The sequence below is a fragment of the Camelus ferus genome, chromosome 11, assembly GCF_009834535.1.
Source record: "Camelus ferus isolate YT-003-E chromosome 11, BCGSAC_Cfer_1.0, whole genome shotgun sequence".
Taxonomy (NCBI): Eukaryota; Metazoa; Chordata; class Mammalia; order Artiodactyla; family Camelidae; genus Camelus; species Camelus ferus.
Window position 1 is genome coordinate 26,231,957 of NC_045706.1, and position 26,498 is coordinate 26,258,454.

Consider the following 26,498-nt stretch of genomic DNA (forward strand, 5'->3'; position numbering starts at 1 on the left):
GACAACATTACTCACCATCCTCATGGTCGAATCTTCCCAAAACAAAGTTGATTCCAATCCATGCATAAACTCCTAAGTAAGAAATATAAAAGCCCTTGCTTAATTCTCTACTGCTATAGCACATACACATCTTTCCTAGGGCTGCTCTTTTCCTCCTTTTCTTGGAAAAAAGTGATGATAGTATTTTACTCCATAATCTCAGTGTATGAATTTAAAATCTCTTACCTTGTGATGTTTTTCCCTTTTAAAATTATTTGCATTTTCTAAATTTCATACAATGAATAGAAATTAATGTGTAAAAACAAATGTTAAAAGATGTAAATCTTGGAGATCTGGTTCTGGGCAAGATGGAATTAAGCACACTCCACCCCGTCTCTCCGCTGAATACAAGCATGAGCTCTGGATAGAATGTATGAGCAGCTTTCTGAGAACTCTGGAAGTAAGTGATAGTGGGTACACCAGTGACAGAGAACAGAATTTAAAGTACCACCAAACCAGTGGTGAGTTTCCCATTTTTTCCCCTAAGAAACCATCTGGTCTGGAGCTATAGCCTCAAGAGTTGGGGCAAATCCCTGTTGTTTGTTTTTCTCCCTCTGTCCTCTACCACTTAGCTCTGGATACAGAGGCAGTCACAGGAAATGCATAGCAGAGTGAGCAAATCAAACCCCTGGCTTTCTGACCAGAGGACAGTGAGCCTCGGTGAACCAGAAGGTATCAGGGAGATTGCGGAGAGTAGGGAATAAAGTGGTTTATGAACTTCTGGGCTCACATGCATGATCCAACTCTAAATAATATATCAAAGGTTTTGAGAACTCAACTACTGGCTAGATAACCCATTTGTATGGGCTATGCCCAGGTTTCAGATTGGCACACACATGAAACAAATCCAAACAGCAAGGCCAAGGCTTTTTGAAAAGTGAATCAGCAGAATCACAGCCCACATAAGACAGGTCAGAACTTAAGGCCTGAACCTAACCAGCCTGCTAAAACAAAAAACAACAACATTCTCTTTATAGACTGAGACAAGACCCACAGTCTCACAATGTAACAATTCAAAATGTCCAGGATACAATATAAAATGACTTGGCATAAAAGAATTACGAAAATCTCAACTCATAAGGGAAAAGATGCCAACCCTGAGATGACATAGGAGTTGGAATTACCAAATAAAGATATTAAAGCAGCTATACAACCAGGAAACAAAAGCACTCTTACAATGAATGGAAAGAAAGAAAGTCTCAGCAAATAAATATAATAAAACCAAATGGAAATTTTAGGACTGAAAAATGCAACACTGAGATTGTAAATCTTTTCCTTTATGTCAACTGCAACTGGAAGACATAAAAGATTGTCTTTATCAAGAAATGGAAACATAATTCATCATACAGGTCACACTGGGGCCACGTGAGAATATGGATTCAACTCCACCCCAAAACTACAAACCCAAAAGTGCAGAATTTACCCCTCAAGGCCCAGTACCTTCCTGCTTCCCAGAGATCACTTCTGCCTGAGACTGCGAAAAGAGGAAGTCAAACTCCAGAGGTAAATCTTTCACTAGATCAGCCAAGATAGCCAATTGCTTTCTGTAAGAAAGAACAAAAAAACCTAAAAGTTAATGGTTAAACTCTCTTCTCACAAACAGCCTCAACTTGATCTTCCGCTTAGCCTTGTTAGACCTCACCGTTCACCTCCCCAAGCCACCTGATCCTGCTTTTGTTTGGTACCCACTTAGATTTCAAAGGTTTAAAATGTCTCAAAAGTATAGCCTCCTTCTTAAAAGGCAATATGGTAATAATAGTAATACTTTTCTTTAATATAGTATTACAATTCAAATAATATTAAAAGATGAGATTATAGTTCTGTGCCTCTCATAGGCTAACTATGGAAAAGCTTCAGGAAACTGAAGCACAGTTTCATAATCTATAAAATAGGTGTAATTACACTATTCCTAACTACTATGAAAGGAGGCTGTTGGACTGAGGAACACAATCTCACCCTCAGATCTTATGCAATACAGAAACAATGTCTCATATCACCACATAATAAGCACTATTAGGCCTACAAGTTTTTACATGATCCTTTACATAAATTAACAATTAACTTTTAAATCTTCTTTTCCATATTTCAAGGGTTGATTTTTTTAAAACAAAAATCTTATCATTTGCAAACCCAGATCAGAATCAAAATCCAAAGGTCATAATCTGGGGATAATGTTTGAAGCTTACTATCTATAGAGCTTTCTTGTCCTCTAATGTTTTACATTATTGGTATTATCAGATAAAGAAACCAAAGAAACAAAGCTAGAAGTAATAATATGAATCTAAAAAGAAATGTTGGTTAAAAACAAGAGCAAGTATCTTGGATTTCAAAAAAATTATTCATTACAAAAATATTCCACTGGCTTTACTGGTTGTCGGCATGACTTGGAACATTGTTAGCACTTAAAAGTAAAAATTACACTTAAAGTAATAATCTTCCAATATAACATCAAACATAGTTTCTAAAAAAGCTCATTGTTATACATAATAAATTTTTACAATAAGAATTTCACATGGGGAACCAGAGGTGCTATTTTGCCCTCCTCATTGGATATGCTTCTAAACTATCCATTGAAGAAGGCTTGCTGGTCATAGTGATAATATGGAAGAATGGGCACCAACACACACTGCTGCTTGGAATGTAAATTATTGGTACAACTTTTCTAAAGGGCAATCTTGGACTATGTATCAAAAATTTTAATGTGCTTAACCTCTGACCTAGCTATTACATTTTTAGACATCTATTGAAAGGAAATCATCAGATAAGAATACAAAGAGGAAGAATATTGCAGCATTATTCATAACAATGAAAAACTGGAAATAACCTAAGTGTACACCAGTAGGGACTGGTTAAATAATTTATGGTATATTCATACAATGTAATACTATACAGATATTAAAAGAAATGAGGTCAATTTACATCTACATGTATTGACATGAAAAGATGTCCAACATAATTTGAGTTTTAATAGGTTACAAAACAGTACATATAATATGATCCAAATTTATGTTAAAAAACAAAACACTCTTCAGGTATTGCACAAGATAGGGCCGAATTTTCATTTTCTAAAATTCAATATTTTTTCTTTATTTAAAAAAAACTTTTTTGAGGGGGTGGGTATAGCTCAGTGGTAGAACTGCATGCTTAGCATGCACGAGGTCCTGGGTTCAATCCCCAGTATCTCCATTTAAAAAAAAAAAAACTTTTTTATGGCAAAACATTGACAACTGTTGAAGCTGGGTGGTAAGTAAATGGGGATTCTTTATATTGTTCTATCTACTTATATATACATGTGAAATTTCCTGTAATAAAGTTTTTTTCTTTAATATTATTTTGTAATTCTTTAAAGGTATTTCCATTACAAAATAAAAAGGAGGTGGAATAAATTCTATTAGCCTAGGCCTTTGGCAAAGAAATAAAACCTAGTGCTAATAAATTCAAAATACAGGCCAGGTGATTCAAAACCCATTTTGAACATTGCTCACAAATGCTAATAAATTAACAAAGCATTAGTTATACAAAACAGGTTCTTGCAGTGATAGTTACACTTATTACAACAACTATCGCTGCCTCAGAGATAGCAATGACTTCATAAGCACAGGATAGATCTAGGCATTATTAAAAGAAGTGATCAGAAAACAAGTTAAAAGAAAAGACAAGTTCTTTAAAAATTCTTGAGATTATCTAATATTAATATTCAGAGCTTCCACACTGACAGCAAACATCTCAGAGAAATGGAGTGGAACTACATAGTTGGTTTTGTTTAAATAGAAACTTCTTTGACAAATAGGCAAGGCTGGGCAGTGCCAGGAGATGAGGCAATCGTCTCCTTTGCTCCAGACACACAAAATCGGCCAAATCATCACCCTGCTAGTTGGTTCTGCTTTTTTTGACCTCTGAGTCAGCTTTTTCTCTGGCCCTCTACCCTCCTCCCTTGTTTGTGAGACCTCAGTCCATTCACAGCCCTGTGATGACCTGTGTCATCTATACTCTGCCTAGGGTTTCTAAAATTTTGAACAATGTATTACTTAAGTCAAAAACAAAAATTCTAAATTGAATATGTAGTATGACTACAATTTTGTAGAAATTACACACAGATGCACAGAGAGAAGGAAATAGGACAAAATGAAACAGTTTTGATAGGGTAGCAGAATTATAACTTGTTTGTTTCAAGGTTTCCTTTAATGATGTAAGGCTCCAACAATAATATTCTAAACTTTAGTTTTAAAAATAAATAAAAACAAATAAAACAAACAAACAAAAAATTTAAAGACCAAGATGTATGGGAAAATAATCCCAGGCCTCTCAGATTGACAACCAGCTACATAAAATAATCCGTTTCTCAAGAGTAAACCAGTAACTCTGTGTCTGAACAGAAGGAAAGAAGCCCAGGGAAAGAAGTGTTAACATGTTACATTGTCTGGCATGTCTGGACAAGCAGAGAGCAGAGCCCTACCCACATGGTGGAGGTTTTCCTTGCTGTTGGCTAAGTATACAAAATGAAACTTTGTGGAAAAGGGAATTGCTACTTATCAAGGAAAAATATTTAAGCTAGTGAAAGAAAAAACCACCTGATGACTATGAGAGTGTGAACATTCCAGAAGGATGGATGCTAAATTTATGGGAGCTCATTACCACCCCATGGCCATAGTAAGTGTGGAGGGGTCAGGGACTTGACAAAGGGGAGGAACCACAAACGAGGAGGGGTCTGATCTAAGCACAGCTGCTGCCTCTTGCTCTTCCTCTTCCTCTTTCAGTGAAAGAAGGAGGATCAGGTGGCAAGCAGCCAGGCTAAACTGCCAAGGTCAAGTGGAAAAGACTTGACTGGCGGGGGTTGAAAAAACTGGTCTAAAGCAATGGAGACTGAACTTTGCAAGAAGCACCAACTATCACCAGGGAGCCAGGCAAAGTTACAGAGAAAGCCCCATTCCTACCAGAGCTCTCCTACTAGCCCCTAGGTACTAAGTCCCTCGGGTACCCTCCTACTACCCTTCTGAAACTATGCTCCCCCTCTAGGTGCCTCATGATCCAAATGTGTCTCCATCACCACTGCTCCCAACCCTCAATCAAAACTAAGAATCAAAGCCATGTCAGATAGACAGTGACCCCAAAGAAGCAAATGACATGCAGGTGTGAACAACTGACTGAAATAACAGGGTGTAGGAGTGGCTCTGCTCTATTTCGAGCAAGGAGTCTTTGAGTGCCACCTGCCAACTCTGTGCGGTGTACCCACATCCCACCTTCAGACCAGGGCGCCACAGACAATAATGCATGAACTGGACTTTCAGCTCTTGTGCCACCCACACTCCTGCATCTCACCTCTCAGGGAGAAGCCTCATGCCTGCTGTGCAAAGGATGTAAAGGGGGGTCTCCTTGTGCTTCCTCACAGGCACATGAGCAGCCGCAAAGCTCAGCAGAGGACGAAGGTAATCGCTGGCATGTTCTGGAGTGTCTGCCATTGCAGAGATTCCTTAAGTAAGATAAAACACATTCTTTAAAAAGGAGATCACATAGATTCAGAGGACTGATACCCCGTAAGGTTCTTTTTAAGACTCTAAACATGTATTTATTTGATAGGAGTGGGGCAGCAACAAATGAGCTATCCCTCCCATTACCCAGAATCTCAAGAAAAGGGTAGCTTTCTTTCTTCCTCTCCTCTTCTCTCCTCTCTCATTCCTGTAGTAGATACAAGTAGATATTGATGATAAAATATATTCCAGTTAGTACCTGGCTTGATTTTTTTAACCACTGGTTGGCTATTTCGGTCTCTCATCTGTTTGATGTCCAGCAAGTCATGGGGGTTCCCATTATGTCTTGGCCAGAAATAAACAAAAATCCGGGAGCCGCTGCTGCCACAGTCCACAACAAGTCCATAGTTCAGATTTGGGTCTTCAGTGTCAGTAGCTTCAAGGTCCCCTACTCGAGCCAAATACCTAAACCGGGCAAAAAGAGAAACTGGTGCTAAGCAGCCAGGCCCACGAATGGCACCACTACTTAATTCACTTGTTCATGAGTCTTCAGTAAATGCCTACATGTGCCAGGCACATGGGACTACACATCCTAACAAAGGAATGAAACAGTATTGACCATATTTACTGATGTATGAGCCAACAGCTGGCTTACACTGAAATTAGGTAACTAAAAGACTCCTCCAAGTTTGGAGGCAGTTCTGAAACCAGCTGAGATAGCAAATCTTTTGCCAAGCATTAAAGGACTTGTAGGTCTGGGTAAATACTGAGCCACTACATTGGGGGTGGTATGCTATGCACACTAGATAACTAAAACAATCCTAATAATTTCTTTTCTATTTATCTATCCTTTCTGCATATTACACATAAGGAATACTGTGGGATGATTATCACTTACTGTGCATTTCTGGGTGGTGGTATTTATGGGCTTTTTGCTTCACATTTTATGTCACTAGAATTGTTTTAATAAAAAATCTATTCCATAAATACAACAATTACTCCTTTTTTGCAGTTATAAAAAGAATATTTAGAAAATAAGTATAAATAACAATAAAACAATGCCTGTCTACCTAACACCAAATATAAAAAATAAAACATTACACTGTTTAAAAAAGCTTCTGGGCTCTAGGACATTAGTGCTTTGTGTTGGGATTTTCTCAGATTCTCATTCCAAGATACCTGGCTGACGGCAGGAAGACCGGACAAGTAAAGATGTTACCATCAACCCCAAGGTGTGAGTCTCAGCTCTAGCACCTTCTACGCTGTGTAACCTTCAGCAAATTACTTAACTCCTCTTGGGCTGTCTCCTCATCTGTGAAATAAGGATGGGCAGGAGTCATACCCTCAGAGAGGCAGCGCCCCTCGGAGAGGCAGCACGCGCGGAGCAGTTAGCACAGTGCCATGCTGCTGCCTCTGCTCTTACTGTTACGTTGATAACCACGGGGAGAACCAATACGTAGAAGATTCTCTGGAGAAAAGGGCTGAAACATTCAGAAAGAAAAAAAGGCTAAGAGGTGGTAAAATGCTTCTGAGTGCTGAGCTTTTAACAAATATTAAAGTTTGATATTTACTCAGAGCCTGAGGGTCTGAAAAGCACAAACATCACCGAGGATGCCTCTTCAAAGGCTTCATTTGAAGAGGAGCCCAGTGAGAATGGCTTTTGGCTTTTTATACAGAAAAGGAGAGCTCTTTCTTGGTGTTAATATATATTGTGTGATAGATTAAATTTTTGTTTTATAAATTCTTTTGAATTTGAATAAATATCACTATTGGTTGAGCCAATAATTGAATAAATGCTCAGAAAGCAATGCTGTGAATTTTTTCAAGTATTATAGCTAAACTCCCTTCTCCTTATAAGATATTTGCCTATTCATCAAACACTGTGTTTATAGCTAACTTCCAGATCCCCAAGACCAGGGATAGCACCCTTACATTGAACCCTTCACAACTACGTTTTGTGAAACCTGAAATTAATATAACAGGGATAGAGGTTCTTTTAAACAAAAGATTCAACATTATAAATACAAAAGGGGTCCATGCAAGTGAGGGGCCTTGAACTGTAGGTAACATTAGCTTCACAGTAAATCCACCTCTGATCAGCACAGTGAGCTAAGTGTCATACATACCCCTCAGAACAATCTAGCCTGTGTTTACTGGTGATTTCACACTGCTACACAGACCACAAAGTTCCTTACTTTGGACAGAAAAGCAAACTTGTTGAAAAGAACATGTAGAAACAGTTTTGACATTAAAAAGTAGAGCCAAGTCCCTTTCTTATTCTACAATGCAAAATGAATCTTTTTAAAAAGAGATCGTGCATTTGAGCTTCAATATAATGCTATAGATTATTGCACAGGATAGGGCCAGGTAGAACTTTTTTCTGAATCTGATATGAGAGTGAGTTGCGGGAAATAAAGCATGTGGTAAAAACCTGTTATACACTAACTTTCCCATTCTAATCAAATTACTGGGCTGAAATGGGCTCACAATCCACCAATCAACTTATAACAGCTCAATTCTATCATATGAAAGCTGGGCAGACTTCTGGATGCCACACAGAAAAGGAATAGGCAAGATAATCCATCTCCAGCCCGAAGTGACTTCATTTCCCATCAGCAACCTTTCTACTTTATAGACATTTATCTACCTTCCTTCTCCGAAAACCACTCTTTCTACCTCTCTTTGACAAGATTCTGGATCCCATCCTCTCCTGCTTAATGAATAACTTTTCCCAGTACATTAGATATTCTTTTTTTTTTTTTTTGATACTACACTAAAACTCAAGTGGAGTTTCTTAAAGGTTAGTTGCAATGTGGAATCTAAACCCTATCTAAGAACGTTTCATACTCTGTAACATTAAAGGGGGAGGGTATAGTTCACTGGCAGAGTACAGTCCTTGGCACGCATGAGGTCCTGGGTTCAATCCCCAGTACCTCCATTAAAACAAACAAATAAATAAACCTAACTACTCCCACCCCAAATCCACTGGTCTTTCAGTTTGAATTGCTTTAACCCATGCATGATGCTGTCATATCATATACTGGAAAATACAGGTTCACTGAGCTATGCAAATATTCTTGATGTTGACACATTTCATTCTACCAAAAACCACACACTTTCACTAATATGATTACCAACCTTACCAAAAAAGTCTTTTTAAGTATTGGGAAGCTATCAGACTCATAGTGGCAGATATAAATTTTCCAAACTTCTGATTTTCACTCAGAAATCATTGGCAATAAATACTGGCAGTTGTTTTCCTTCAAGTGACAGGTTTTCATTTCACTCATTTTCAAGAAAATACCTATGAAATATCCAACTCGGAAATCCACAGTTTTTCTGGTCGTCATTCTTTCAAGTAAAAACAGTATTCCATGAGAAAAGCAGCTGGGTTCAGCTCATAACTCAAACAACTGCCTAAGTGCTTTTCCTTGAGACATCTTCAGCATGCAACAGAAATGCTTAATGCATGTTTTGTCACATAGAATATTAAAAGATACTCTTAAGTGGAAATAAACTTCTTTCCATTGCAATTGTGTGACAATGAAGACTACCATAACTACAAGTACAATTTGTTTTTAGTGACATTTGGTGTAAACGTCAACTCAATGAAAAAGGCAAATGATATCACCACAGTCAAAAGATAGAAGCTACTCAAAATGTCTATGATAGATGAATGGATAAACAAAATGTGGTATATACATATAATGGAATGTTATTCAACATTAAAAAAAGAAGGAAATCCTATCATATGCCACAACATGGATGAACCTTGAGAATATTATGCTAAGGGTAAAAAGCCAGAAGAATAAGAACAAACAAAAAGAAAACTACTACATGATTTCACTTATATGAGGCATATAAAATAAGAAAATTCACAGGAACAGAAAGAAGAACAGTAGTTACCAGAGGCTGGGGGGAGGGGAAAAAATTAGAGGTTGTTGTCTAACGGGTGCAGAGTTTCAGATTTGCAAGATGAAAAAGATTGGTCACATAACATGAATATACTTAACATTCCTGAACTATACACTTAAAAATAGTTAAGATGGTAAATTGTGTTACGTGTTTTTTAACACAATTTTTTAAAAGGGCAAACAACATCTTAGTATCATTATCAAAATAGTTTTGGCCTCAGAGACCCCTGAAAGGGAAGAGACTCCCAAGGGTCAGTAAACACTTTGAGAACCATTGCTCTAAAGTGACCTTCTTTCTTTCTAACATCTGTCTGCTTCTCTACCTAATCCTTCCGTTCTCCCTTCTTTGACATGGATTCCCAGTTCTTGAGAAGTCTCCACTCAACAATGCTGACTCTTGTAATACCTACAATGATCTGAAAAGACCTCCTCCTTCTGTTCTAAAATGTAGAGTCATTATTCTGCCTAAGCAGTTTACTTATATTTCAGTATCAACCCCTAAGATTTCTTTCATATTTTTTTGCTCCTCCTCTCCATTGAGACTATCAGTTTCTCAAAAGTACTTTATCTGCAGTACCTTGATATTGTCAAAATGTTCCTCACATTTCTCCAATATGTATCAATCAATACTGATTGCCTTGGTCCCAGAGCTCCCAATATGAAGCTGTTGGTTTGTTAATAAACTCCTCTATGGCTTGGTACAACTATACTCAAAATCAACTGCTCATCAATTTCCTTAGAAAACTTCAATGGCTTTCCAAAGCATCCCGTTATCCTCTTTGGTTCCTGTCAAGATAAGAAACTTTACAGTTCTTATCTGGGTGCAACTCAACTTTTCTTTCTCTTCTCTTAGAAGTCTCCATGTGTGCATTGGCAGAAAAAAGTCAGCTGACATCAGAACACAAGGGAGAGAGATAGGACCAGATGGCATTTACGTTACACTTCCCATTTGAATCTTTGAACAGTTGCTGTAGACAGCAGAAAGTCTCCATATTTCTTGTCTTGTATATAGATGAGTAACTGAAGAACAACTTTTCCCTTTGGGAAGAAATAGTATCACTTCTTTCTGGAATTCTGACCTCTTACAACCTAATGAGTTCACCTGAAGTTCTGTCTTCCTCTGTCTCGGCTCCTAATATGGATGGATCACTGGTCCTGTCTTGGATGTTTTCATTTGTGATTTGCAGTCCTGGCCTTAGCCATCATGGTCAATTATTTGCATTGCTGGACCTCATGCTTTGCTGATGCTGCACTAAGAGGACCTAAGACCCAAGAGAAAAGTTCCAGAAGCTTTGGAATTCCTCACATCCACCTTCCCAGGAGAAATCTGATTCATCATCACATGCACTTGCTCCCCAACCAACACCCCACATACCCTCTTTCTCAGTTTGAGTAACATGATTTCCCTCTTGTCACTGCTGAGTCAATAAAAAGAAAGCTGCCCACATATACATCACCCAAGGTAGAAATGGAAGACAATGGCTTTTCACTGCCATTATCCCAAAACATTAACAGCATTAGAGCAATAACTGACCAAACTATTACCTAGCTTACATAATCAGCACTAATAATAACACTTCTAGAGTTTAAGTAGAACTCAGTAATATGCCAAAAGTCCATTAAAGTGACACCCATCAGCATGGAGCTACCAGCTCTTTGCTGAATGTCATCATATTCCAACTCTGTTCAAGGCTCAAAACCAAATATAATGACATTATAGCCAAAGTAGCTGTGCATGACTGATGACAGCAATATATCCCCAGAAAAGCATCTTGTAAGGTTATTGCTTATCTCCTAACAAGATTAACCAGAGCAGTCAGGAATATTTATAATTTAAAGCTCTGCTTATAAACACTATAAATACCATTAAGGATGAGTAAGCAAATAAATGAATAAATGCAAATAAATGCCTTCAATTTCACCAGCAAAACCCCTGAATTGTTCTATTGTACATAAGAACCTTTAACTTCATCAGCATACCCTAGCTTATCATTTTTTTTTCTAACCATAAGTAATGCCTCTTTTTTACTTGCTTTAAACAGAAATTAAAACTCCTAGGAAAGGCCAGTACTGAGCTGGCTGCTAACACAGAAGTTCTCATTCAGTTATTCCCAGATGGCAAAGGAACATGAAGGCACCACCTCTCAATAGCTACCAAGAACATTCTTCAGAACAGTAAATCAACTAGACAAAAATTTCCCCACTAATGAAGACAGTAGTGAGGCTACCAAAAAGTGAACAATATTAAGCATTAAGGTGAAAAAGAAATGTACTGAATGTACAGAACATTTAAAAACAGTTTACTGTTCGTCGTGCATAATATATGTATACATGATAAAAGTACCCCTTATACTAAAAATTATTAATAAATTATAACAATTTGCCCAGCATGCAGGGCTAGTACTTTCCAGCAGAATTTTCTGATATGATGGACGTATTCCCCATCTGCACTGTCCAATACGATAGCTGCTAGCCACATGTGGCCAGTGAACACTTGAAATGTGACAAGTGCAAACAAGGAACTGAACTTTTTATTTTATTTTATTTTTATTAAATTAAAGTAGTCACTATGGGTAGTGGCTACCCTACTGGATACCACAGTATAGACAATAACATTTGCTGAATAAGTGAATAGGTGAATGAATAAAGATGTAAATTACATTTTAAGTCTGATGAAGTTGTTGTAGCACATCTTATATGGCACATGCTAGATAAATAGTTGGCCAAAACACATCTAACAAAAATTATTCTTAAAAATAGCTTTGCTGTGCATGTAAGGGGAAGGCAAGGGTTACATGGGAAACCTCTTTGTACTTTCTGCTCAATTTAGCTGTGAAACTACAACTGCTCTAAAAAATAAAGTCTAGGGGAGGGTATAGCTCAGTGGTAGAGTGTGTGCTTAGCATGCATGGGGTCCTGGGTTCAATCCCCAGTACCTCCATTTAAAAAATAAATACATAAGTAAATAAAAACCTAATTACCTCTCCCCCTAAAAAATAAAATTAAAGAAAATTAAAAAACATAAAGTCTGTTTTAGAAATATAAATCGAAAAACAGTTCTGTATTCTATCTTTACTGACAACTATCAATCTCTAAATTTACCTTTTCCTAAATTCTAGTTCTGTTGCAAACCTCCTGCTTTCTCTTTCCAGAAGCAATGTTGGTACATGTTTGCAATACAACTCTTCAGTTTTGAAACTAGTGAGGGACAATCCCCATGCAGGCCTCTAAAATCCTGGGTCACATCACCTCAGAAGTGATATGCTAGGTTCCACCAATGACTGAAAAATATTCAAATTACAATATTTCTTTCAATATAAAATACTGACACAATTTTACCATGTGAATTAGGAACAATTTAAGTTGGAAAAATATACGACTATATTTAAATGTATGTAATGTAAAGATCATAGCCACAAGCACCTGTCCTAATTTCTTATAAACTGTTGAACTTATGTGTTTCCATCAATTCCTAATTATCTGCTTAATCATTTTATCATCAGCTAGTGTTTACCAGTGCCTAAGCAGTAACAGCTGCCCCAAAAAGAGAAATTCTGGAAGAAAAGTTTTAAAGGGAGATAATGTTGCCCATTATCTTCATTGTATATTTTCAGGGCAGAAAACAGATTTAGAGAACAGAAAAATCAAGATTATTTCAAATAATACTAATAAGGCTAACATCAGTGATGCATCAGGCAGTCCTAAATGCTTTTCTCTTTCAATCCAAACGAGAAGACTACAAGACGAGCACTTTTACCTCCACTTTATATATAAAGAAAATGAGATTCCAGAATACAGCACCTGTCCAAGATCACTCAACTAGTAAATGATGGGCTAATTAGATCTAAAATCAATCCTCTTTCCTCTCTACCACAATACCTCCTTCCCAAATAAATATAATTGAACCGTAAAGCAACAATTCTCAACTTAGGCTGTATATTAAAATCACCTTGAGAAGGGGTCCAATTATTTGCATTTTTTAAAGGTCGCCAAGTAATTAAAAGTTGAAAACCACTGACACACGGTCATTGTTAACATAAATAATTAGACTGTGTAATAAAATAGTTTTAACAAAATTTGTAGGGCTGTTTACCACTATAGAAATGGTCTGTAGAAATGTTGAATTAAGTCTACCTTTAGTACATTTCCTCTCTCCTGCCTCACTGTCAAGATGCCAGTATATTATTAACTACTGTCATCCGAGTACCCACATCTAATGATCACACCCTTCCCACTGCCACCATTCTAACTTGCTGTTTGTTATCTGCTGTGTTCTGAGACAAGAGAACTAAGTTAATTAAAACTGTATGCAAAATAAAAGCAAACAGGCCCTATGTGAGAGCCTATCTTATCAGTAAAGCATATAAGCTTTTAGTACATGAACTCCGTGATACCAAATTTGTTAACTCATGGTCCTCTTCTGATATAATTTTTGATTCCTAACTTTACTCCTGTTTCTTGACTTTATACAGTTCCCAATTCTACACAGCTGTACATTAACTATTAACTCATTGGGAAACAACTATTCCTTCATATCTGCCTCCCTAACTATGCTACAAACTCCATGAGTTCATGGGCCACATTTTATTCATCTTTGTACCCTAGTGCCTAGCACAGTGTCATGCACACGGCAAGCTTTCAACAAATGTTGGCTTTGTAAATGACTCATAGAAGCTGCCATCAGTGAAATTTAATGACACATGGTGCTTTGTGGCCATGTGCACATAACCTTTCTTTAAAGAACAAGGAGCTTAGGCTGTATGGCTGCTGGCCGGTCAGCAGGAGCACAACAGAGTGTGAGGACTTCGTTAAGGTCACTACAGAGGTACAGCCTGTCTGTTTCTTAGCTCTGTGGATAACTTGTTTCAGTTAATTCAATGGAAGTATTTATTGGCTCAGGCCACTTGAGCACAGTAGTAGGCAAGAGTTATCAGATCACTCCACCTCCCACCCATCCCTCAAATGCATTTACTTCTCTCCATCATCATTGCTGTCATCCAACTTTGGGCCACCATTATCTCTCAACTAGAGTATTCCAATTCATTCTCCACAATGTCACCAAAGTGAGGTTTCTTTAAAAAGCAATTCTGACCATGACACTTTTTAAAGCCTTTCAAAGCCTTCCCTCTGCCCTTAAGATAATGTCTAAACCCTCCCAAATGGCTTAACAGGCCCGGCCTGATCCACCTCTCCTGCTGTATAGCTCACCACTCGCTGCCTGTATTTACTCTAGCTATATCAACCTACATGGTAATTAGACCATGTTATGTTCCAGTGGGAAACTGTGCTCAGGTGTGTCCAGAAAATCTCAATAAGCATTTAAAAAATTCAAATTATGGGTTTAGTTTTCCAAAGCTAATGGGCTTTTCTCTCTCTCTCCCTCTCTGTTTTTGGTTAACAGGCTACTTAAGACGAATTGTTGACAATTACAGTCATCTAAATTAAGTGTTTCCTCTTCAGAAAGGAAGAGAGAAAAATACAAAGGTATACTGCTGCTAGAGAAGGAAAGCTTAAAAACACAAACTTCTTAAGAAAAGGCACCAAAGTTTCCACAACCTGATTCCTATTATCACTCAGCACACAGTGCCTGCTCAGTAAATTTTGTCAAATGAATGAATGAATGAATGATGAGCAAAATGAATAGGAAATGAGAAATTCTGGGGACTGAAAAACCCAGAAATAATAAAGAGAGGAGGCATGCATCCCAACTCTGACCAAAAAAGATTCAAAGAAAAGGTTGCTGGAGGTTTCCAGGGTCTTCATCTTTCTAAGAGAACATGGAAGACCCATTTCTGTCCCACAGAACATGAGTGAGGATGCATGTGGCCCTGGCTGCTACTGGCTGCTACTATGCAAACATCTAGTGAGCTGACAATGTGGGCAACTGAAACAGGCTCCCAATAGGACAGCCAGTGTTGAACTTGTGGTCCTCCTACCCCTGGACTTCTCGTTATGTGAGCCAATAAACTTTCTTATTACTTAAGTCAGTCTGACTATTATTTGCTGCCCAAAGCCTCCTAACTGACACTTTCTGGGAAGCAACGAAGAGAAAATCATGTTGAAGATGATGAATACAATATATCATCATTTTATTTTGTAGCCAAATCAGAAACTAATCTAAAAAAAAAAAAAAGCAAAATGAATCACTGTTACAAAGGAGTATAGACCTTCTATGTAACTGGTAAGGCTATATCAAATAATTCAAATGTATTTTCCATAAAAAAAAGTACTTAGCTCTCACTGAACTAACTCTACAGAAGAAAATTAGACTCTACAGAAGAAAATTCTAATGAACTGGAAGGCACAGCAATATAAAATATCCAGAAAAAAAGAGACAGAAAAGGCTGACAAAAAAATGAATACAGTATCAGTGAGCTGTGAGGAAATGTCACATGGTTCAATATGTGTCACTGGAGACACCAAAGGAGAAGTATGAGAGGACAGAAAAATATCTGAAGAAATAATGGTTACAAATTTTTCAAGTTTGATTAAAAACTAAATCCACAGATCCTAAAATCAACAAATCACAAACATAAGAATCATTAAGAAAATTACACCAAGGTACATCATAATCAAATTGTTTAAAACCAGTGATGAAGAGAAAATCTTAAAAGCAGCCAGAGGAAGACATATTATGTACAGAAAACAAACAAATGACAGCAGATTTCTCCTAAGAAAGAACTCAAGCCAGAAGACAGTGAAGCAACAGTTTCAAAGTAATGAAAGAAAAAAAAAAAAGATCAACCTAGAGTTCTACACTCAGTAAACATTTCTTTTAAAGGGAAAGTAAAATAAGGACTTTTCCAGTCTTATAAAAGTAGAAAGAATTCACCAACCACAGATTCACATTACTAGAAATGTTAAAGGAAGTTCTTTAGGCAAAAGGAAAATGATACCAGACAGAAATACGAATCTACAAAAAGGAATTCAGAGGCCTGGAAATGGTAAACATACAAGCTTTTTTTTTATTTTTTAAAATCTCTTTAAAAAAATAATTGAACATTTAAAGGAAAAACAGTAACATCTGAGGGAGCTTATAACATATTTAGAACCAATATAACAATAGTACCAATGTCAAGGGGAAAGGGAAGAAAGAAAGCGTACTGTTGTTAGGTTCTTAGACTACGTGTGAAGAGGGATGATAGTCCTTGATGGCAGACTATGATAAGTTGACGATGCATACTATAAATCCTAACCCTTAAAGCAACCACTGGAAAAAAAAAAGTTATATCTAATAAGTCAACAAAGGAGGCAAAAATGGAACCACAAAAAATGTACTCTGTCCAAAAGAGGAAAGATAAACAAAGAACAGATGTGACAAGCAGAAAAACAGCAAGACAGATGGCTATTTAAACATAATTGATAATCACATTAAACGTAAATAGTCCGAACAGCCTAATAAAATGCAGACATTGTCAGACTGGGTAAAAAGCAAGATTCAACTAAACTCTGCCTACGAGAAGCCCACTTTAAATATAAAAAGACACGAATAGGCTAAAACTAAAAGGGTGGAAAAACATCTACCATGCTAACACTAATCACAAGAAAGTTGAAGTTACTATATTAATATCAGACTAGTAGATTTCAGAGCAAAGAATATAATCAAGGATAGAGTGATTCAATAATGATGAAAGAGTCAATTCATCAAGAGTACATAACAATCCTAAACATTTAGTCAGCCCACCAAAACAAGAAAATAAAAAGATTCCTTTCATGGTTAAAATGCAACACCAGCATTCCTGAATCAAATCTGAACATTGATCCTCTTTATGTAATAAGTGGCATGCAGTTATACTAATAAAAGTGCAGTATTGCCCCAAAAGAGTCAAAAGTAGTAGTGTGTTAAACAGCTTATCAAAACATGACTTCAACGCCAAAACTGATGAAACCAATACAGAGCTGACTCACCTTTCATATTGCCTATCTTGTGGTAATGAAGCACCCCAATGTCGAAAGTCCATGATTAACATAAGTAAAAGGAGACAGGATATCAAAAAGAGTCCTAGGAATGCCACCCGCTGACGGGGAAATGGGCTCACTGTGGGCACAGTGAAGTACCAGGAGGCTGGGCAGAGGTAGGAAAAACTGATCCTGAAATGAGACAAACATTAGTAAGAAAAATGTCTACAACTGAGTGCTAAAAAATGGTTTTTAAATGGGATTAAAGCCCTTCCTAATAAAGGCAAAAACTCTTGCGACCAGAAGTCTAAATGTTCGTTTAGTCCCAAATTTTAGAAAAGGGCCCATATGATTCATGGTGTTTCAACTATATAAATTTTTAAAAAGCCTCATCTGAGGTAGGAAGGGTATGGCTCAGTTGTATATTGTGTGCTTAGCATGCATCAGGTCCTGAGTTCAATCACAGTACATCCATTAAGAAAATAATAATAAATAAGTAAATAAACCTAATTACCACCCCTCCCCACAAAAAACAAGGATAAAATACTGGGCTTTAAAAAAAAAAAAAATGTCTTATCTGCTCTTTTCCCAAAGTCTGCACTTTGGGGCACAATTCAAAGAACTAATCTCGTATTAATGAAAAGGTCACCAGTCTCCCTGTACAACCTCATAACAATGAGGAATCAGAGCAACTACAACATTCCCACCAAGAATGCTGGAAAAAAAAAAAACTGGCTAGTCAGAAAACTTATTCAACTGATTTTTAAAAAATATTTTAATAGGTAACATATGCATACAGTAAAAAAAAAAAAAAAAATCAAACAGTCTAAAGGATATATAGTGGAAAGTGAGTCTTGTGCCCTAACCCTATCATTTCCCTCTCAGAGGCAACCATTGTTTCCCAATTTCTGTGTTTTTTCCAGGGATATTCTATGTATACACAAGCATAAATAAATATCACATATGGTAATATATCTGTGTGTGTGTGTGTGTGTCTCCATCCTTTCGGTTTTACACCATACCTACTGTTCTGCATCTTTCACTTACTCTACTTGACAACAACTGTCTCATTTGGTACATGTTGATCCACAGATTCACATTAATCTTTTCTGAAAGTCTGAAAGTATTATAACATATGGATAAGCATATTTAACTGTGCAGTTCACTTTCCATATTGATTCATAAGGATCTCAGTCTGTATTCAAAGTTCATTAGAAAAAATTTTTTTTCTTCGTTTAATCTCAAGGGGCACCTAGCCTAACCCAAATGGAAATTTGAAAGAACATTGCAATCTAGCACTTCTCAGAGCTGAGCTAGCATTCTTATCTATCACCCCGGGGCTATGGGCTATAAACCACTGCATCTGACTTTGAATGCAACTTTGATCTTCTTTGAATCCAACTGACCAGGCTGCAAAGTCCAGATGTAGTCCTAGAAAAAAGCCTCACTTGTAACAACCTCACAAGGCCCCTCAACCTGCCTGCCACTCTCCCAATTAACCCCCCGCTGAGGATAAAGTGTACAACCTTACCTAGCCATGGGTTCCCTTCAGTGGTCTCAGTGCCTGTCACCTCCTTTTCCTTTTGCCCTGAGAAGGTGGTCTCCTTGTCCCAGGCATCTCCTAAGTCTGCAGCCTGTAAAGAGTTGGGTGAGTTTCAGGCTCACCACCAGCAGTGCCCACGAGACTAGACCCCTCACACCATGCGAAGCCCACGGCGCCACCCACTCCGGGACCCCTCCAGATCCATCCGTTCTAATTCCTGGGGCCCAGTGAATCCCACCCGGACTCCCCGGGAGCCGGACGTTCTAGAGGGCCAGCGGCATCCTCGAGAAACTCGCCGTCAGAAGTGGTGGGGATGGGGGTCCCTGCTTTCCCTCCCTGCCCCTCCCTGCCCCGCAGCCCTCCATTGCTCACACTCACGGGTCGAGAAGCCCGCCGGCTCCCTCAGCACCGCTCTGCTGGGTCCGAAGGTGCTTTCCGCGGCTTCTAACCCAGCCGGAAGGAGGCCTGAGCCGCCGGCGGCGCCACGTCCCCAAGGAAACCGCAGGGAGCCAATGACTGACAGGGGACCGAGAAAGGGGCCCGCCCTCCACCCCGCTGGAGCCGCGGGGAAACCAACTCCGTCGGCCGCACGTCCATTTGTCAGGATGGCCAATCCCCAAGAGCACTCGGCCTTAATGCCCGCCCCGGGATTTCGAGAGCGTCCAATCCGGAAGGGCGTTGTGGCCTGGCTCCGCCTAGAGGGGCCGGCAATGTTTTCACAGGTGAGCGGTTCCCGGCCTCCTCGGGGTGCTCTGCAGCCGCTGCCCTCTCGGCGGCGTGAGTTCTCTTCTAGCTGCTTCCAGGACAGAGCCGTTCTAGTGGGTGGGTCTGGGGGTATCCGCGACAGAAGTGAATACCTTGCCTACAGCCAACTGGAGGTTTTGTGCCCACAAACCTTGCCCACCAGAATGGCAGTTCTCCCACCTCAAACCTTCCCCACAGCCTCCCAAAGCGATTCATTGCCTTATCCCATGTGAGGAAAAAAACAAAATAAAAACATAAATTGGGGATAATGACGACTACACGGAAGTGTTTATATCCATACATTCAACATTCATTGACTGTCTACTGTGTGCCAGACATTATGAGCTGCTGCGTCCCTGGCCTCCCCGACCTTACAGTAATACATACAAAGGTAATGTTTCCTGAATGTTGTTTTTCTATCTTGCTCACACCAGCTGCTTCTCTCATTTCCAAGAGGAAGCCGCTTGGACAGGATAAAGTCTAAGTCCTTACAAACGTGGCGCGCGCGCGCGCGAGCACACGCACACACACACACGGCCGTCCACGAACGACCTGCCCACGCAGCACCTTCTGCTGCTCCTCACCTCCCTTATGCTCCAGCAACGGACCTCTGTGGTTTGCGCCCTCTTGGGCTTTGCTCATTTTGCCTCCTTCAGCCCTCCACCTGCCTTGAATAGCCTTCCCTGCCTCTGCCAGGCCAGGTAGTCTTCATCCCTTATCACTGGGCTTAAGGGTCATCTCCCCTAAAAGCCTTCCTTGACCTACACTCCTTTACTGATGCCTACTGTTTCACTTACCAAACTGAATTACAATTATAGTTTTATAAATGTTTGTCCCAATAGAGTATCCTTGAAGGCAGGGATGGGCACTGCCTGGCACATAAAATACAACTAATACATGACTTAAAAAAAAAAAAGTAAATGAATGACCGTGAAAATAAATGACCCGGATGAGAAGAAAAAGAGGTTATTTATTCTGTGCCTGCCAAAACAAGACAGCCACTATCACTTGGCGTCTGGCACAGACTTAAAGACTGTCAGGGGAGTAGGAAAGCTTAAGGTGGAAAAACAAAAAAGGGAAGATTTCATATGTGCACTGATTTGAGAGTATTGACATAGGGAAGCTGGAGGCAGGCTAACTAGAAGCAAGGCATCTTATGTGATTGTTTTGGGGGAGTATATATGGCTTTCTCCTATTGGTCCTGAGTTGGAAGGGCAGGGGCGAAAACCAGGGAAGCTGACAGTCATTGACCAGTCATCAGAGTTCTGGATGAGATCTCTGCAGAGGTTGTGGTGTAGAGTTCTAATTGTCGTATGTGGTCTGGCCATTTTTAGCCAGTTTGTATTCAGTCTCTCATGACTTGCTTTTTCCCTCCATTACCCTCCCAGCCTGGCTGAGTTTCCCAATTTGCTTTTCTCCTTCAATTCTCAATTCTCTGCTCTTTCCCTCAATCCCTACTCTGCTTCAAGTGTTATGTTTTATCCAGGTCACCAGAAACCACATTGAGTAGAACAGTTGCATAAAGTTAGGGTTAACCACACAAATATACAAATATCAGGTGTTTTTATTATTCCAGAGCCCAGTTCAGTACCTGGAACAAGGCAGACATGGAAAAAACTCAAGAAATGTTTTGGAATTTTTTTTGAAGTTGCCTGCCAATTGTGCATTTCTAAGTCTAATCTATATATATTTCAAACTCCAGTGTTCCACTAAATGAGTGTTTTTCAGTGGGAATAAAATTCCTATGTATGTTTTAAACAGTACTTAATTCACATGATTTACAAACTATATTAATTTAGAACTTGAAGGTGCTTTGAAACATCTAATTTACATAACTACTGTTATAAAACAGAAAAGAAACCTGTATTTTAATCCCAACACTTTCTTATTATGCTTTCTTTGTCCCTTCTGGTTTGGGCAATACTTCCTTCAAAAGTCCATAAGGCCTCAGGCTTTTGTAAAGCATGATTTTTTACAGAAGCCTGTAGTGCTTATCTGATTAACAGCTTACAGGGCTGAGTTCTGAGGTTTCCAGTCAGGAGGCCAAAAAATGGGTTGAGATCATTTCTCCATCTCATTTGTTGTAATTCAACATGTTGAAACAAATTACAGAAATCCATATTTCAAAACAGGTTTTTAACTGCTTTTTAAAACTTGTCTACAATCACATTTGCAATTTTCTCAAGAAGTCCTTGACTCTTCCCAGCCCTGAGCAAAATTGGTCAAACCAGTACCACTCTAGGTGTTAGTTGTCTGCATGGCTTTATTTCTCCCCATCAGTTCTCCTTCCACATTCCATCCTGCCATAGCCTCTAACGGGGCTTAATGTGGTCTTCACTCCCTCTTCCAAGTTTACTGATCTCTCTTATTGTATCTTGTAGGTACCTCATTTTCCAAGACCAAACTCACTGTTTCTCCACTTTCACCATATCCACTCAAACCTCCTCCATTCATATTCCCAGCTTTGATGAAATATCCTGTGATTCACCCAGGCAGAAATCTGCAAGTCATTCTTGAATCTATTCCCTCTCCTTCCTTTCCCATTCCATCCAGTTAGTCACTAGGTGTTCTTAATTCAAGTGCCTAAAATCCTAATATCTTCTGACAAAATCTTCCAACTGGTGGCCCTGCCTCCAGACCCACGCCCCTCCTGAGTACGCCTCTGTTTGACATAGTGAAATATAATCATGCTATTTCCTGTTTTAAAATCCTTCTGTGGTTTCACAGCCCAATGGGATATAGTCCAAATTCCTTGGCATGGTGTGGCAGATTCTGCTGCTGCCTACCCAAAAACCCAACAATTTATCTTCCACCTTGTTTACAGAATCCCAGTTTTATTCTAGTAAACACACTGCTATGCTTGGACATGTGCTTAAAGAGTGCTAAGCTCCAGCCTCAGCCCTAGGGAGTAAACAGTGACTGGTCTAAGTCAATCATGGTGGCCTATTCCCTTACCAAATATTGAGCCTGGACATATGATGCAGTCCAAGCCAGTGATACCAAAGGGAAGTCAACTGCTGGGAGGAGTGGGAAGAGGAGGGAAAACATTTCTGGGAAAGGTTTTCTCCATCTTAAAAAGAGCATGTCAATAAAAAAAAGTTTATATAATGAGACAGAGAAGAGAAGGCCCCTCTTCTACCTCCAGAAGTAATCTTAAGGATACCTGGAGCTGCTGTAACCATCTTACAACCACGGGGAGAGGGGTGACAAATCTGGGAATAACAGAATAGAAATATAGAAAAAACCTGGGTCCTTGATAATATCATTAAGCTGCGAAGTTAATCAACATGGAACAGCCGTTCTTATGGATTTATTATTTGAGATACTAAATTCATTATTGTTCTTATTTTTAAGTCAGTTTAATCAGGGGATTCTGTTACCTGTAGTCTCCTAACTGATACATGTGACTCACACCGCTGATACAATCTAGACCCAACACCATCCAGGCTCCTCAACAGGTATTCTCACACACCACCCTGACATATTTACAGTTCTCAGAATTATGCCTTTTCCCACCTCTGAGCCTTTGTGCTTGTTATTACTTCTGCATGAATGACATTCTTTCACTTCTCTACCAATAAACTCCTACTTATCCTTCAAAACTCAGCTCAAATGTGACCTCTCTATGAGCTCCCCTAGTCAGGTGCTTAGGTGCTTCTTCTCTGCTCTTGTAGCACTTTGCTCATGCTTACTTCTATTAGGGCAAGACTAATTGTTTTAAACGCTGGCATTTGTTGGAAAAACAAAAGAGCTAGCAGCTGTTTGAGTTGACCTGGTACCAGCTGGCCTGGTAGGAAGACAAAATATCTAGGTTTGGGGACCATAATGAGTATGCTTGGTTAGGGAAAATGGGATCCCCTGGGCTTAGTCTAGATGGGTGAGGTTTAGACCAAGAAGACTTCAATTACTCTGCATAATAAAATACAGGAATTTTGAGCATTCCCTCTAGAGACTGGATTTGGGGAGTTCTAGTAAAGAAAAAAGAAAAAGAGATAAAAGAAAGATGAGGGACCCACACAGGTAGTGGCAGGTGAGACTGAAGAGAATGGCCCACGAGAGAGTCCCTGTATTATTTGTCTACAGTTGCATAACAAATTATCTCTCCCAGGGGGAAGGATATAGCTCAGTGGTAGAGTGCATGCTTAGCATGAATGAGGTCCTGGGCTCAATCCTCAGTACTGCCATTAAAAATAAATAAATCAACAAACAAATAAATAAACCTAATTACTTTCCCCCACTCTGCCCCCCAAAACCCCCACAAATTATCTCTCCCAGTTTCCATGGGTCGGAAAACTAGGAGCAGCTTGGGTCAGGGTCTCTCGTGAGGTTGCAATAAGATGTCAGCTGGGGTTCTAGTCATCTGAAGTCTTAACTGGCACTAAAGTATCTACTTCTAAGTTGGCATAGTTGCATGGCTGGCAAATTGATGCTGTCTGTCGGTGGAACGTCTCAGTTCCTTCTCATGTGGGACTTCCCCAGGGATGCTGAGTGTCTTCATGACATGGCAGCTGGCTTCTCCCAGAGTGATGGGAGAGGGAGGGACGGAGAGACAGAGACAGAGGCAGAGAGAGTGTGTGAGTGCCAGGTGGAAGCTTTACTTTGTTATGACCTAGCCTCAGAAGTCACATATCTTCACTTCTGCCACCTAGCCTCAGAAGTCACATATCTTCACTTCTGCCACATATCATTTGTTAAAAGCAAGTCACTAATTCCCAATCCACATTCAAGGTTAGGGCAGTGAAGCTCCATTTTCTTTTTTTTTTCTTTTCGTTTGTTTTTTGTGTTTTTTCTTTATGTTTTTGTTCTTTGTTTGCTTGTTTGTTTTTGAGGCTCTACTTTTTGAAGGGAGAAGCATCAGTTTGCAGACATATTTTAAAATCACGAGTCCCCAAGGCAAAGTGGTCAGGGAAATTTCAGATAACAGCATTGACATCTACAGTTCGATTTTGAGTTCTATACTACATTATAATCTCCTCCACGACCCCAAACTTTCAGTAAAAGTCTGATAACACTATAGCCGTGTGTTGAAGTACCTTGAGAAATGAAGGCATAGCAGTGCAAAAAGATGACAGCAATAGTAGGACATGAGTTAACAAGTAGAATGATTGAAAATTTGACAAACGTAGAAAATCAATGCCACAGGTCATCTGGAGAAATGAAAGGTCACTCTTCAGAGATGCCAGCTAGGGAGGTGGGGTGCAGTATGCCAAACTTTAAAATGCCCATAGTACTTGGGATGGAGTCCTGGGTAGAAGGGCATTGATCCCCTTCTCTTGGTATCCATTCTGATTTTATGTAGGTGTGGGTGCCTTCCCCATGCGTAGCCCATGTGTATTTGAGGATGCTGACCCCACCCTGGCTCTAGAAGTGTGACGTGCAAACCAGGTCTAAGGTATTGGGCAAAACCCCATCTCTTGGCCACAGCTATTTTTTCAGGAGTGGACATCCAGCCCAATTCCAGATAAAGAGACAAAATTTCTGGGGCAAATAAAAAATCATTTGCTTTTCTTAGATAGTGTATGAGGGAGATGTTCTCTCTCACTCTCTCTCTCTCTACCCACTGCTCCCTAAATTCTTGACGACATGGGTAAGCTACTGAGTCAAATGAAATTCAAGTTCCATTCTATCACTGGATAGCCAATTATTTGAGCTAATAAATATCTTATATTTTTAAATATAAAGTTTAAGTTTAAGTCAGTATGAAATGGGTACCATTATTTCAATTTTTTGTATATTTGACAATTTTCACAACTAAAATCTAGGGGGAAAAACTACATTAGACATCGTGTTTTCAATTACCAGTCTGGCAAAGATTAAAATGTTTGATGACACACTATGTTAATAAAAGGAGTAAAAAATCACTCCATTCTTCCAAATATTCAGGCCCTAAATCTTGGAGTTACTCTTAATCCTTCTCTTGCTCCCATACCCCCATTCAGTCCATAAGCAAAGCCTGTCAGCATTACCTTACAAATGTTTCCAGAAGCCAGTCATTTCTCACTAACCTCACTGCTACCACCCTGGTCTAAACTATTATCATTTCTTACTGAATTATTGGAGTAGCCTCCTACCTGGTCTTTCTCCCTCTACCCTTGCCCTCAATAGTCTATTCTGAACACATGATCAGTGGGATCCTTTCAAGTATAAGCCAGATCATGGCACTCCTCCAAACTCTCTAGTGGCTTCTCATCTCGGAGGAAAAGCCCTAATCATAACCTACAACTCACATATCTCTTACATCTCTAACCTCATTTCTCAGTCATTCCCTTCACTGACTTTACTCCAGCCACAGGACCCTCCTTACTGTTTCTAGAACATGACAGGCTCTCTCTTGATTTAAGTTTTTTATAATTGGTGTTACATCTGCCAGAGTTTTTATACATCTGTTCTCCTTACCAGTCAGTGCTTTGGATCCTTACGTACTTCAGTCTTCATTAAAATATTAACTTCTCAGTGAGACTCCCCCAACCACCCTGTTTAAAATCATAACTGTCCTTCCCACTCACACTTCCTATATCACCATTTTCCTTGCTATATCACCATTTTTACATACAATATGTTTTATTGTCTATCTTCCTGCAATTAAAATATAAGCTCCATCAGAACAGAAATTTGACCCTAAAACTAAGTCAGGAAGCTTTTCATGTACTGATATAAGAAGATCTCAGAGAAATATTGTTAAATAAAAAACTGACAGCCAACAAGAAAAACCTCATATCACATAAGAAAATTAACTTGAAATAGGTCCTAGTCCTAAATATAAGTGCTAAGGCTATAAAACTTGTAAAAGAAAAAACAGGAGAAAATAATCTTAGTGGTCTTGGCTTCGAAAAAATTTCTTGGATTCAACAACAAAAGAACAATCTATGAAATAAAAACTTAATTGATCTT

The 26,498-nt window shown here is 39.0% G+C and overlaps 1 protein-coding gene across 6 annotated transcripts in view; it reads right to left on the reverse strand.

Moving 5' to 3' along the window:
• Positions 1 to 26,498, reverse strand: part of ENTPD7 (ectonucleoside triphosphate diphosphohydrolase 7) — a 106,567-nt gene that overhangs the window by 14,856 nt on the left and 65,213 nt on the right. The window contains exons 1-7 of one of the 6 annotated variants that reach the window (XM_032491116.1): positions 19,242 to 19,937; positions 18,852 to 18,954; positions 17,330 to 17,512; positions 5,767 to 5,972; positions 5,359 to 5,509; positions 1,480 to 1,583; positions 16 to 72 (exon numbers count right to left, since the gene is read on the reverse strand). In XM_032491116.1, the coding sequence (XP_032347007.1) occupies positions 16 to 72; positions 1,480 to 1,583; positions 5,359 to 5,509; positions 5,767 to 5,972; positions 17,330 to 17,512; positions 18,852 to 18,859 (709 nt within the window). In that variant the 5' untranslated portion in view covers positions 18,860 to 18,954; positions 19,242 to 19,937. Of the gene's footprint in view, positions 1 to 15; positions 73 to 1,479; positions 1,584 to 5,358; positions 5,510 to 5,766; positions 5,973 to 17,329; positions 17,513 to 18,851; positions 18,955 to 19,235; positions 19,938 to 26,498 lie in introns of those variants that run through there. The other 5 variants (XM_032491117.1, XM_032491118.1, XM_032491119.1 and 2 more) reach the window with 5 other exon arrangements.